At 45.2% G+C, this 13,781-nt stretch overlaps 1 protein-coding gene across 6 annotated transcripts in view; it reads right to left on the reverse strand.

The window, feature by feature from the left end:
- The window catches only part of LOC119970409 (GRAM domain-containing protein 2B), a 165,374-nt gene that overhangs the window by 13,234 nt on the left and 138,359 nt on the right, over window positions 1-13,781 (reverse strand). For all 6 annotated transcript variants that reach the window (XM_038804986.1, XM_038804985.1, XM_038804981.1 and 3 more), the window contains 7 exons: window positions 10,425-10,494; window positions 9,653-9,756; window positions 8,766-8,861; window positions 8,604-8,675; window positions 5,648-5,728; window positions 3,009-3,114; window positions 81-200 (listed from right to left, as the gene is read on the reverse strand). In XM_038804986.1, the coding sequence (XP_038660914.1) occupies window positions 81-200; window positions 3,009-3,114; window positions 5,648-5,728; window positions 8,604-8,675; window positions 8,766-8,861; window positions 9,653-9,756; window positions 10,425-10,494 (649 nt within the window). The remainder of the gene's footprint in view (window positions 1-80; window positions 201-3,008; window positions 3,115-5,647; window positions 5,729-8,603; window positions 8,676-8,765; window positions 8,862-9,652; window positions 9,757-10,424; window positions 10,495-13,781) is intronic.

The raw sequence follows: 13,781 nt of genomic DNA on the forward strand, positions 1-13,781 counted from the left end.
GGAACTTTCAATTATTGCAGGCGCTTTAAATTAATTTCTGGTCACTAATTTGCATATATCAACCAGATACCAATACTTACTCTTGTCATGACAACTTCTTCTCTTTACTTCAGGCATTTCTTTAATGTGAACATCAGCAAGCACTGGAATTTCGTCATTTTTTGCAATTTTCAATAAGGTTTGGGTTGAACTGGTAAACTCTGTTAATGACAAAGTTAATCATTTATATTTGGACATGTTGCAAAGAAACATCTGTGTTCTAAGAAAGTAGAATGGCACAGTAACCCGTATGCTCAACCTTATACAAGAGGCATTTTACAGCATTGATGGTGTTGTAATGAAGAATTTAAGTGAATGCATTCAGATCATTAATATTCAACACCTTGCCAGCCAAATTATTTAACATGCATTCTTACTTGCGCAGTAAATATCAGAGCTGTTCCAGCTCCAAGTGCTTGCTGAGCATAGAACTATTCCAGTTACTAGCTCTCAATTGCAACAGATATAAAAATCATAATGTTAATGTTTTCCAGCTCCTTGTATTAGTAATGCATGTGCTTTAAAATCATTCTAATGTTCACCAAGGTGTACTGCGTTTTTATTCCTCATTAAGTTTCAATAGATGTTTTAATGCTCACAATTTCTGCATTGACATTTAACACCATAATTACACTACGGTGCCTGGATAACGTCCATACATTTTTTTAAAATATAATTTTTATTGGAATTTTTTACAGAAAATATAAAACGTAACGACAAACAATGAAATGCAACAAAATAACCCATAATAACTGTATCACCCCCAGACCATATCGATGCATGTATCCCATCCCCCACCCCCCCCAACCCCAATGAACAGAAGAACTTAAAAATAAATTTAAATTAAATAAACAAACATAGTCATCGTCGTCCCCCCCCCACCTTTTCCCTCCCCCCCACCTTTCCCTCCCCCCCCACCTTTTCCCTCCCCCCCACCTTTTCCCTCCCCCCCCACCTTTTCCCTCCCCCCCCACCTTTTCCCTCCCCCCCCACCTTTTCCCTCCCCCCCACCTTTTCCCTCCCCCTTCCCCCCCGGGTTGCTGCTGCTACTGTCCCCGAACCCTATCGTTGAGCCAGAAAGTCGAGGAAAGGTTGCCACCGCCTAAGAACCCTTGTACCGACCCTCTCAGGGCGAATTTGATCTTCTCTAGCTTAATGAAACCCGCCATGTCATTGATCCAGGTCTCCACGCTTGGGGGCCTCGCATCCTTCCATTGTAGCAAGATCCTTCGCCGGGCTACTAGGGACGCAAAGGCCAGCACACCGGCCTCTTTCGCCTCCTGCACTCCCGGCTCCACCCCAACCCCAAAAATCGCGAGTCCCCATCCTGGCTTGACCCTGGATCCCACCACCCTCGACACCGTCCTCGCCACCCCCTTCCAGAACTCCTCCAGTGCCGGGCATGCCCAGAACATATGGGCATGGTTCGCTGGACTCCCCGAGCACCTGACACACCTGTCTTCACCCCCAAAGAACCTACTCATCCTCTTCCCAGTCATGTGGGCCCGGTGCAGCACCTTGAATTGGATGAGGCTAAGCCGCGCACACGAGGAGGAAGAATTAACCCTCTCCAGGGCATCAGCCCATGTCCCGTCTTCGATCTGTTCCCCCTCCCACTTAGCTTTCAGCTCCTCTACTGACGCCTCCTCCGCCTCCTGCATAACCTTGTAGATATCAGATATCTTCCCCTCTCCGACCCAGACCCCCGAAAGCACCCTGTCGCTCACCCCCCTCGCGGGAAGCGAAGGGAATCCCTCCACCTGCCGCCTAGCAAATGCCTTTACCTGCAGATACCTGAACATGTTCCCCGGGGGGAGCCCAAATTTCTCCTCCAACTCCCCCAGGCTCGCAAACCTCCCATCAATAAATAGGTCCCTCAGCTGTCTGATGCCCGCTCTGTACCAACCCTGAAATCCCCCATCAATGTTCCCCGGGACGAACCTATGGTTCCCCCTTAACGGAGCCTCCATCGAGCCCCCCACTTCTCCCCTATGTCGCCTCCACTGCCCCCAAATCTTGAGGGTAGCCGCCACCACCGGACTCGTGGTATACCTCGTAGGAGGGAGCAGCCACGGCGCCGTTACCAGGGCCCCCAGGCTTGTATCTCCACAGGACGCCCTCTCCATCCGTTTCCATGCTGCCCCCTCCCCCTCCATTACCCACTTGCGCACCATCGACACATTGGCCGCCCAATAATACCCCGAGAGATTGGGTAATGCCAGCCCCCCCCCATCTCTACCCCGCTCCAAGAAGACCCTCTTCACCCTCGGGGTCCCATGCTCCCAAACAAAGCTCATGATGCTGCTAGTCACCCTTCTAAAAAAGGCCCTAGGGATAAAGATGAGCAAACACTGAAAAAGGAACAAGAACCTCGGGAGAACTGTCATTTTGACGGACTGCACTCTACCCGCCAACAATAGCGGCCCCATGTCCAACCTTTTAAATTCCTCCTCCATCTGTTCCACCAGCCTGGTAAAATTAAGCTTATGGAGAGTCCCCCAACTCCTGGCCACCTGCACCCCCAGGTATCTGAAACTCTTCACTGCCCTCTTAAACGGGAGTCTCCCAATTCCCTCCTCCTGATCACCCGGGTGTACTACAAATACCTCACTCTTGCCTAAATTTAACTTATAGCCCGAGAAGCCCCCAAATTCCGCTAACAGCTCCATCACCCCCGGCATTCCCCCTTCTGGATCCGCCACATACAACAGCAGGTCGTCCGCATACAGCGATACACGATGTTCCTCCCCAACGTCCATACATTTTAACTAACCAAATCTCCTTTGCCCAGTTATTTAACAAAATCCTACACAGTTAAAAGAAGTCACCTTTTGAATTCTAAAAAGCTAGGCAGATACTCAAGGTGAGTGACTAGTTTCGTTAAAATTAAATACTGCTTTATTTGACAATGTGACCACTAAATTATCAAAATGACTCCTTATTCTGATGTAATAACAAAACAGACCAACCTTGAGAATTTTCTGACTCTGGAGTTTGAGATCCAGAGCTACTAGATTGCTCTAATTCCCGCCTTCTACATACTGCAAGATCAGACAAATCTTCTATATTGAACTCCTTTTTAAAAAATAAAGGACATTTTATCAATTTTATATTCGTTTGCTTTGTGATTGTATATACTCATCAATAGAAATCAGTCCGTACACAATTTTAAGGTCTAGTCTTCATATGTAGCCAGCAATTGCAGCACATGGAAACCACAGATTAACTACAAAAAGAGTCACCCAGACTCGAAACAATAGCTCCCCTTCTCATTCTCAGATGCTGTCAGATCGGAGATTGTCCAGTATCTTTTGTTTCAGATTCCAGCATCTACAGTAATTTGCTTTTAACTTCTGTCACTTTCATGTTCAAACTAGTGACGAGCTTCTTGTGATTTACTGTCCTTTCATCAATTTGAGAATACCTGGTTTAAAAATCAATAGCATATAAATAGACACCACTATTGCCAGTCAAATTGGAGATGGTTAGACAACCTCTGCCAATCTCAAACAAGATCTCACTGTTGAAAGTGACTGGGATTGATTTTATGCACATAATTATCCTGGGCTCACTAATTTTCTTGGGAAATCATCCCCATTTTCACTCATAGAAATTGCTGTAGTTTAAGTCACGGGTTCTGTTGCCTCAAGTTCCTAGAACCTTAGAGTCAGTGTTTGCTGCAATATAGACTATTTGCTGTGGGTACTGCTGCAACTCTTGCCCTGCCTCATTGGCTGACACTTGTCTGAACAGACACTGATACAAAACAGGATCCCATGATATTAAACAACTCACTATGTGAGGAAGCAAGGATTGAGATTTATTTGGGGGAGGAGGGAAGCTCTGGAAATCATTTGGACTATAGAGAGATCGCCTTGTATGGTCCTGAAAGGAAAATAATTGATAGGATTAATGGAATGGGGAAGGCGGAGGAAGAAAGTAGTTTCACAAAGTGATTAGGAACAGACCAGCTCCATTACATAGTAATAAAAATAAACCCATGTCTGGCAGAATGGATAAGCAGGAATGCACTTCCAGCCAATCTGGATTTGGAACTAAATAGTTTATTGGCACCTTCAGATGGAATACTGCTGACCTCAGTATAGACGAGCAAATCACAGTCTTAGCATTTTCTTGCTAATGGAGAATACAGCCAGGATTTACCATTTTTGGTGATCCACTGAAATTAAAATACATGTTTATATCAATTGAAAGTGACCAGATAAGGATTTGTAGGATCAAGTTTGTATGTAATCAGCTTGAATTTATTCAGAGAGACCTGCCCAGTCAAACATAAACGTTCAGTGTATACCATTTACTGTACGTGACAAACCACTAGTATTCACTCTAACTGCAGCTGTAATCTGTATACTCGGTTCTAATATATACAACCTCATAGCAATATAATAACTCAACTTCTACTCATTCGCCTGTGGGTAGCAAGATCATCAGTTTCTGTATAAAAGTTTGCTTTGTGACTGTCAGGTAAAATAACTTTCCAGATGGCATTCATCTTTGTCAAATACTTACTGCCTATGTAGGCAAATGAATGAATTATTATCCACTGCTGGCCGAGTATTTTATTTTCTAAAGGATAATTTATAACAAAAATAGCTGCAGGAGTGACGATAGCTTTTGCAGCAAGAAAGTCAGAGATCTTCAACCCAGAAAAGGCCCTTGGGCCATTGTGTCTGTCCTGGTCAAAAACAAACACCACAATATTCTAATCCCATGGGCACTTGGTCCATGGCATTGCAAGTGCACATCTAAATGCTAGGAGGGTCTCTGCCTCCACCACCCTTTCAGGCAGAGTTCCAGACTCCCATCACCCTGTGGGTGAAAAAGATTTTCCTCATATCCCCTTTAAATCTCCTGCCCCTTACATTAAATCTATGCTCCCTGGTCACTGATCCTTCCACCAAGGGGAATGTTTCTTTCCATCTACTCTATGCCTCATATAAATTTATACATCTTAATCAGGTCTTCACCCACCGCACCCCCCTCCAAGTCTCCTCGTTTCCAAGGAAGACAACTCCGATATAACCAATCTCTCTTGATAACTAAAACTCTCTTTCCAACATGGGATTCCTCCGGGTGCTCCGGTTTCCTCCTATAGTCCAAAGATGTGCAAGTTAGCTAGATTGGCTATGTTATATTGTCCCTTGGTGGGGGGGTTAAGGGGATAAGGTAGGGAATTATGTCTATATAGGGTGCTCTCTCAGTGGCCGGTACAGACTCGATGGGTCAAATGGCCTCCTTCTGCAGGGATTCTGTGTTTCTGTGATCTGTGCATCAAAAATGCTCTATGCTTAAAATATTTTGACTTCCTGTGATAATTTTTACATTTTACCAGAGTAAGGTTTGAAATTATTTTTACGAGGCTTCTCTGGAAAATTCCCTCAATTGGTTGTTATGCTACACGTCTCTCCAACTTAACACTTGAAAATATACACCAAAACACTCAAGAAAGATCTCCTATACATCACTGTTATTCAATATAAATGTAATAACCAGCTCCTTATATCAGTACAGCTAAATTTCACAAGTCATGATGCTCCGAATTAAAACATATAAAAGATCCATTCAGGGGGTATTAGTTTCCACTTACCAGAGGCAAAGATATTGGACGCTCAGCTCTAAAACTATTTTCAAGAGAGGATGGGTTTGGACTGAGATCATCCGATCTAACCTATGAAAAAGTACAACACTTGTCAGAATATCGTTGTGCAGAGATGAAACGGTTTTCCTCAAGCTAGATAGAAGAACACAATAGCATGTTTGTTTGTTCCGCAAAAGTGCCAAAATAGCAAGTACCCATGCCCTTACCTTTAATGGTACAAGTTTAATAAAATAGCAAAGAGCAAAATTTAATTTTTCCCAATGTTATAATTAGAAATAGGTATAATGGCCGGGATTACGTGTGAGCCTCATTCCTATCAGTGTTATTTCTATCAGCGTTCAGAATAAATTGGACTGTAACATCTGGCGCCAAACTCCACAAATAAATGCAGAAATCTGCAAGTTGCAGAGCTCCAGAAACGTAGCACATTATCAAGAGACTTGGCATTAAAATACACAAATGGTACAAAGATTCAGTGGTTACCTACTGACCAAACCAAAATAAAAGTTCTGTTTTGGTTGTATCAGCACCATGAACAAAAATTTGTATTTTGCCAATGTTTTTTATTATTACGAATGTGGTTAATAATGTGATAACGATGCTGCCTCATAACCCCGAGGACCCGGGTTAGATCCCGGCCCCGAGTCACTATCCATGTGGAGTTTGCACATTCTCCCCTGTCTGAGACCCACACAACTCAAAGACGCGCAGGGTAGGTGGATTGGCCACGTTAAATTGGGGGAAAAAAATGAATTGGGTACTCTAAAACTGTATTAAAAGCAAAACAATAATGATCAGATTATCTGTTTTTCCTGATGTTGATTGATGGAACCTTGGTTTAACTTCTCAAGTGCCAGCCTTGGTTTTATTGCACCAACCCTTGGAGTGGGATTTGCAACTGGGAACTTATAGTTCAGAGGCAAGACTGCGACCAGTTGAGCCATTGCTGACCCACTGGTGCCGTCACATGTTAATTTTTAATGACTTAAGCGCGAGCGAGAACACCAGTACCAGTCTCTATTGTTCACCACACAACTCACATTCACACTGAAGGAACCAGATGGAAGTGGATTTAAACGAGGATTGGAAGTTTTGCATACTTTTAGCCAGAAGAAGTAATCTCCAGAATAACCCTCACCATGAAATACTTTGATTGAATCAGCATCATGAGGTCCCAGTTGCAAATCCCACTCTAGGACTTGGTACAATGAAACCAAGGCTGGCACTTAGAGAAGTTAAATCAAGATTCCTTCAAATCAACATAAAAAAACCAGATAATCCGATTTGATGATGACCTCATGATGCTGATTTAAAAAAAAACAGTTTTAGAGTCCCCATTCTTTTTTTTCCAATTAAGGGGCAATGTAGGTGGCCAATCCATCTACCCTACACTATCCCACAGAATGGATGTCGGAACAGTCCTTGCTCCCAACTATATAGTGAGCAATTCAGGAGTGGAAGGCGAGCAAGGATGAGGAGCAGGAAATAAGACCTCAGGTGACTGCAACCTCATTCACCATGAAGTGTCCTGGTCACAATGCTAATATCACAAAATAAATACTCCCGAGTTTATAAATCAAAATCAATATTGCATACAAATATCACCTAATCACCCATGTGTAATCCTCAAGTGCCTGCCTTCTCTGTACCTTTTATTTTCCAAGTGCTCTTATGGTGCATTGCATGACTGTAGCGTGACTGAGAGGATGAGACTGCAGATGGCCAAGAAGGATGCACCTAGAAGACATGCCTGAACTGCTAGGTGGAAGCAACCTGAGACAGTGGCAGCCCGTCAGTGGTAGGAGGATGAATGTGGTCATCCTAAGAGAGGACAGCGAACCAAGCCACTGCCACTCCCCTGGATGCAGTGCCTCAGGTGAACCTAGTAATCTATTGCAGGCAATCATGTGACACTCTGCAAGGCCTTTTGAACACTAATCCACAGCCATCCTACCAGTTTGAGACTGCATGGCCCCAAGCTGACCTTGCAGGAATTCATTCGGAGCTTCCACTGCAGCATTCAGACATTTAGTGGAAGCTGCATGTGCTACAATGCAAGCTCCAGCATCATGGTTGGCTCCACAAGTACATTGTTGGAGTTGGCCACCACGTCCATGTTGGAAAGAACAGGTTCCAAGCTCTGAGCAAAGCCTAGTGCCAAATTAGTGCTGGACTGCTCTGTGCTCCTTGACACTGATCACACAGATTTTCTGGCAGGCTTCCCAAAGCACCAAGCATTTTGTTCTGCATTTTTATCAGCGTGCTTCTGCAGGATACCCTATTGAACAGCTCAGGAGTCCTTTTCAGCAAAAATGTGTAACCTCATCCTCCGGTGAGCTCATTTCATGCCTGCCGTTTATTCGTCACACTATTTCAATGTGCTCAGAAAATCTTTGGTACTGAACTCCTGGGGGTTGGTCAGAGAGGGCACAATCGGAGGCAGATGCCGAGTTCAGCAGGGCCTTTACATCTCGGCTGGAAATGCCGTTTTAAGGGTGGGCCTCTAATACTTGTCAATCAGGATCCCTGGATGAAAGTTCTTGAGGCAGTTCAAAGTTACAGACCAGATTCACAATGCAAATCAATACAAAAGGGGAAGTAGATGTTTTTTTATACACAGAACTATTAACTCAACCTTGTGGGCCCACAAACAATGCAGCAAGAATCTGCAGAAAATTTATTTGCTCCACTCTTGCTGGAAATGCACATGTGCCGGTCCAGAACTTCCAAGTTGCCCAACATATTAGGATATCTGATGGAGTCAGGAAGGTGCTCGATGGACAGGCAGCTACCAACCACAAGAATGGCTGAGTTAAAGGTTGAAAAGCACTATAGCCATGGAACCAGGTAATGAACCAGATGAAAATCCTGACATTCTTTTTCTGATACCCTCTTAAAAAGAAAAATAATCTGATCCATAATCTTATCAATTACTTGGACTCACCTCCAGATGCATACACACAGATTTCAGAAGCTTATAGGTTGCATCTCTGGACAGCAATGAAACAAACATAAACTGCAACAAAAAAAGTTTAAGAACATTATTAAGATCTTATTAAGACTTGCTGTACAAGTGGCAGAATTTGTTGCATGACTAGATACTCACCTTCTCGATTTCTGTTGATATGCATAGAGCATTTGGTACCAGCAAGGCAGTTTTCTGTTTCTTAATCTGAGTCACAGTAAAGGCAGGTATCGCAATCTAAAAAGCAATGTAAAAAAATGTTAGAAACTGTAAATTCATCTCATGCCAGCTTTCAATTCTTCTGATTCTGTGATACTTCATACTTCTCTGATTCTGTGCTACTTAGTTTTGTTTTATAAATTTAGAACATCCAGTTTTTCTTTTCCAATTAAGGGGCAATTTAGCGTGGCCAATCCACCTACCCTGCACATCTTTTAGGTTGTGGGGGCGAGACCCACGCAAACACGGGGAGAATGTGCAAACTCCACACGGACAGTGATCCAGGGCCGGGATCGAACCTGGGACCTCAGCGCCTTGAGGTAGCAGTGATAATCACTGCGCCACCTAGATACTTCAGAGTTATAGAAAATTACACAATTGCACTTTAAAATCCAAATACTGGAAAAAGGTCCCATCTCCAACCTGTGCACCGATCTAGCAAGGTTCCATCCCGGGAGCAGGACGGTTCAAAATTATTCCTTACATCTTTTGGGATTATTCAAAATTTTTGACAAGGCAGACAGCTATGGGAAAACCCAAAGCTAAGGAGCTAAGTGTATCTTTCCAAAGAAATACAATGACTTACCAGAATGCAAAGCTTAAAATGGAAGATAATGCAACTGTTAACAATTTTAGAATGCTAGGCTTAAATTTTCCTCAATGATCTTCACCCATTAAAAAAAAAATCTGATGCAGAATCAGGCCACTAAATTCCTTGCTCAAGATAAAGGTTTACATGACATTTCCAATTAAATATAGTCATAATGGCCAGGTCTGGCAAAGCCTTCTTTTCTCCCCGATATACATACCTTAATATCTCTTCCAAAAACTTTGGAATTAAAGCAAATCCAGTTTTCAGACACAAACAATTTCCCTTGGTATAGTATGTCCTTTTGTAAAGCACATGTAAAACCTACAAATAAAATTAGTGCCGGTATTTAGAAGAAAGGTTACTTTTGCTTCTTAAATCATCAAAAATGCTATAATTTGATACAGCATAGGACTTGGACTTTTTTTGCTTAAAAGAAAAAGTGCAAGCACTTCCAAAACACTTATACCCAAATTGATCAGGCTTTGTGTTGGTGATCTTAAATAGTTTTCCAGTTGCTGGCAGTGCTGAGTTAGCTGGTAGGCTGAGAGCTGCAGTAGCAACAGAGAAATTGGTTCCATGCCGCTGAGCTTGGAGTTAGCGGTAGGGGTAGAAAGAAGGGAAAACCAAGGTTTATAACTCTTGATTTATCCAATGACTCCAGCTGAAGTGCAGCTCTGCCAGCAATGAAAGGCAGGATTAAATTTATGTGACCCCACAATGATTGAATAGGCTTTAAAGTGCACTATTTGGATTCATAATAGTCACTTAAGACAAGGTACCTAGAAACACCCAGCGCCCATGGAACCAGATACTGTAACAAAAGCAGCACAGGGTAGTAATTATGCAGATTGTAAATTTGATCTTTTCTTAGTGTGAAGGGAGCGACCTCACCTTTACTTGGAAGGAGGAATTGTGCACGTGTTGAGCCAGTCACCTATTTGGGAATTTATAACAATTGGTCAGTTACAAAAGGGGAGTTGTCCACTTACTTTGCTTTAAGAATTCATCCTTTTCAACATGCTTAAAGAGCTTGTGGTAGGTTGCATTAGTCTTCGAAGGCTTAAAACAAAAGACAAAAAGTAAATAATCACATGTACATCTCCTCCTCTCTGCTCCTCCAAATTAAAGAGGAATACATGAAAGCAGTTGTTATTTGGTTATACTAATTTCCAATGTTTCCAGGGCAGCACGGTGGCACAGTGGTTAGCACTGCTGCCTACGGCACTGAGGACCCAGGTTCGACCCAGCCCTGGGTCACTGTCTGTGATACATTCTCCTTGTGTCTGCGTGGGTGTCACCCCCACAACCCAAAGATGTGCAGGTTAGGTGGATTGGCCACACTAAAATTGTCCCTCAATTGGAAATAATTGGGTACTCCAAATTAAGAAAACTAATTTCCAATATGTCCCAGTTTTCTTTTTCTTTCCATTCTACAAAGGATGGCAGATAAGCAGCTCTTTTCACTATTTTTAGTAATGATTTAGTTGGTAATTTAGTCTTGCACCATTTTGGCATTTAATCTCTGCCTGCCTTTCATCATATCACAGACATTGGGCAGAATCTTAATTTGGTAAGTGACAGTTCCAGTGTAAAAACCAGTGCGAATCCTGCCGGCGGCAGGAAATGGTAAGGAATATAGAGTTTCCTTAACAAATTATTTTCCCCCCTACATGAAATCCATGCTGTGCCCGTGGCAGCCTCCCACTGATTTGTTCGACCTGGGATAACAATCTCTGCAACGAGTGGGGATTTCCATACGAATGCTTGTCCAGCACTTGTTCCAGATCTATGAGGGGATGGCTACCAGGAAGCCTGTGCCTAGATTGTCAGAGGGAACCCTGATCAAACTTTTGGATGGTGTGCAGCAGAGGCAGGATGTTAGAACATAGAACATAACAGCACAGTACAGGCCCTTCTCGATCCACAGTCACGCAAACATCCTTCCAGCAAAGTGACCACCCCCACCTGGGAGGCAGTGGCAGCCTTTTCCAGTGCCAGCTCACTTCAGGGGCGAAATTCTCCGACCCCCCGCAGGGTCAGAGAATCGCCCGGGACCGCTGAAAATCCCGCCCCTGCTGTGGCAGAAATTCTCCGCCACCCGGGAATTGGTGGGGGCGAGAATCACGCCCCGCCGATCAGCGTGCCCTCTGCGCCGATCGGCGAGCCCCCCGCGGCGATTATCCGGCCCGAAGTCCCGCCGCTGAGAGGCCTCTCCTGCTGCCGTGGTTTCAACCACCTCTGGTGGCGGCGGGATTAGCGGCGCGCGCGGGCCACCCGGGGGGGGCCCCCACGGTGGCCTGACCCGTGATCGGGGCCCACCGATCGGCGGGCGGGCCAGTGCCGTGGGGGCACACTTTTTCTTCCGCTGCCGCCACGGCCTCTACCATGGCAGAAGAGAATCCTCCAGCGCGCATGCGCCGGTGGTGACGTCAGCGGCAGCTGACGCACCGGCGCATGAGCGAACCGGTGAAGGCCTTTCGGACAGCCCCGGGCGTCAAAGGCAGCTGGCGCCAGTTTTGGCACCAGTCGGCGTGGCGCCAACCACTTCGGCGTGGCGCCAACCACTCCGGCGCGGGCCTAGCCACCAAAGGTGCGGAGAATTCCGCACCTTTGGGGAGGCCCGACGCCAGAGTGGTTGGCGCTACTCCGCTACGCCAGGACCCCCCGCCCCACCGGGTAGGGGAGAATCCCGGCCCAGAAGAGCGCAGATCACCAGAGCTGCAAGATGATAAATTACCTTCTTCACATGGCCAGGGTAAATCTGCCTCCTCCAGTGTCTCGCTGCACCCCCTCACACATCCAAGGTGATCTCTAACCTAGCCGCCTCACGGTGCATACACCCATCATGGACTCTCTGCCCGCACCCCCTCCTCAATTCCCATTGTTCCCCACCCTCCACCAGTAGCTACTCTGCTCCTCACATCCCTGCTTCCACATGCCATACCTTACCACCATCTGAATTGGCAGGACACCCACCTACACTCTCCCCATCTGTCGCACTGCAGGACAAACTTGTGCAGAAACAGCTGTGAGCAGGCGTAGCCAGCCGGAGTCAAGCCGAAACCTAGATGCCTCATGCCCTCAAGGGGAAAAAAAGGTCCTTCTGTTGATTGGCACAGAGCATGACCACACCTGCATAGAAGGGGCACCAGACAAGAGGGAGAACCCTCAAGACACAGTCATAGTTCAAGCATCACAAAGCATTCGCTCTTCATTTATCCCCCGTCATGTGCTGATGCCAACTCCCTTCCCTTGCAGGGCAATCAGTTGACCAACTTAGACCATTCTCACACCCTCTGGACACTACAGACCCGAGTAGCTCAGAGGGAGAATTCTCAGACATCAGCATAAAAGAGGTGCCACATCTGTCACCCACACCCTCCCCCCTGCACCTTGATGAGATTTAGTAGGCAGGGTCACAGATGAACGGCGAAGAACGTGACCCCAATCAGTGGCATTGAAATTTAGTTCTGCTGATTTAAGTGGTGCAATTGACTAGTCAAGGAAGGGCGAGGCAGCTGATCAGGCAATGGGTTCCTTGTGGCAGACAAGGTACACCTGATTTGTGTAAAGACTACAATTACCAAGTCAAGCTCATCATAAGACCACAGAAGAAGAATTAGGCCACTCGGCCCATCGAGCCTGCTCCGTCATTCAATCATGGCTGATATTTTTCTCATCCCTATTCTTCTGCCTTCTCCCCATAACCCCTTAACAATCAAGAACCTATCTATCTCTGTTTTAGAGACACTCAGTGATTCGGCCACCACAGCCTTCTGCGGCAAAGAGTTCCACAGATTCACCACCCTCTGGCTGAAGAAATTCCTCCTCATCACGGTTTTAAAGGATTGTCCCTTTAGTCTGAGATTGTGTTCTCTGGTTCTAGCTTGCCCTACAAGTGGAAACATCCTCTCCACGTATACTCTATCCAGGACACACAGTATCCTGTAATTTCGATAAGATCCCCTATATCCTTCAAAATTCCAACGAGAACAGAGAACAGTCCTTAACCGTTCCTCATATGACAAGCTTTTCACTCCAGGGATCATTCTCATCAACCTCCTCTACACTAGTTTAAAGGCCAGCGCATCCTTCCTTAGATACTGGGCCCAAAACTGCTCACAATACTTCAAATGGGGTCTGACCAGAGCGTTGTACAGCCTCAGAAGTACATCCCTGCTCTTGTACTCTAGCCCTCTCGACATGAATGCTAACATTACATTTGCCTTTCTCACTGCCGACTAAACCTGCACGTTAACCTTGAGAGAATCTTGAACAAGGACTCCCAAGTCCCTTCGTGCTTGATTTCCTAAACATCCTTCCAAAGTGCATAACCTTTACACTTT

Source organism: Scyliorhinus canicula, chromosome 8 (genome assembly GCF_902713615.1).
Source record: "Scyliorhinus canicula chromosome 8, sScyCan1.1, whole genome shotgun sequence".
Lineage (NCBI taxonomy): Eukaryota > Metazoa > Chordata > Chondrichthyes > Carcharhiniformes > Scyliorhinidae > Scyliorhinus > Scyliorhinus canicula.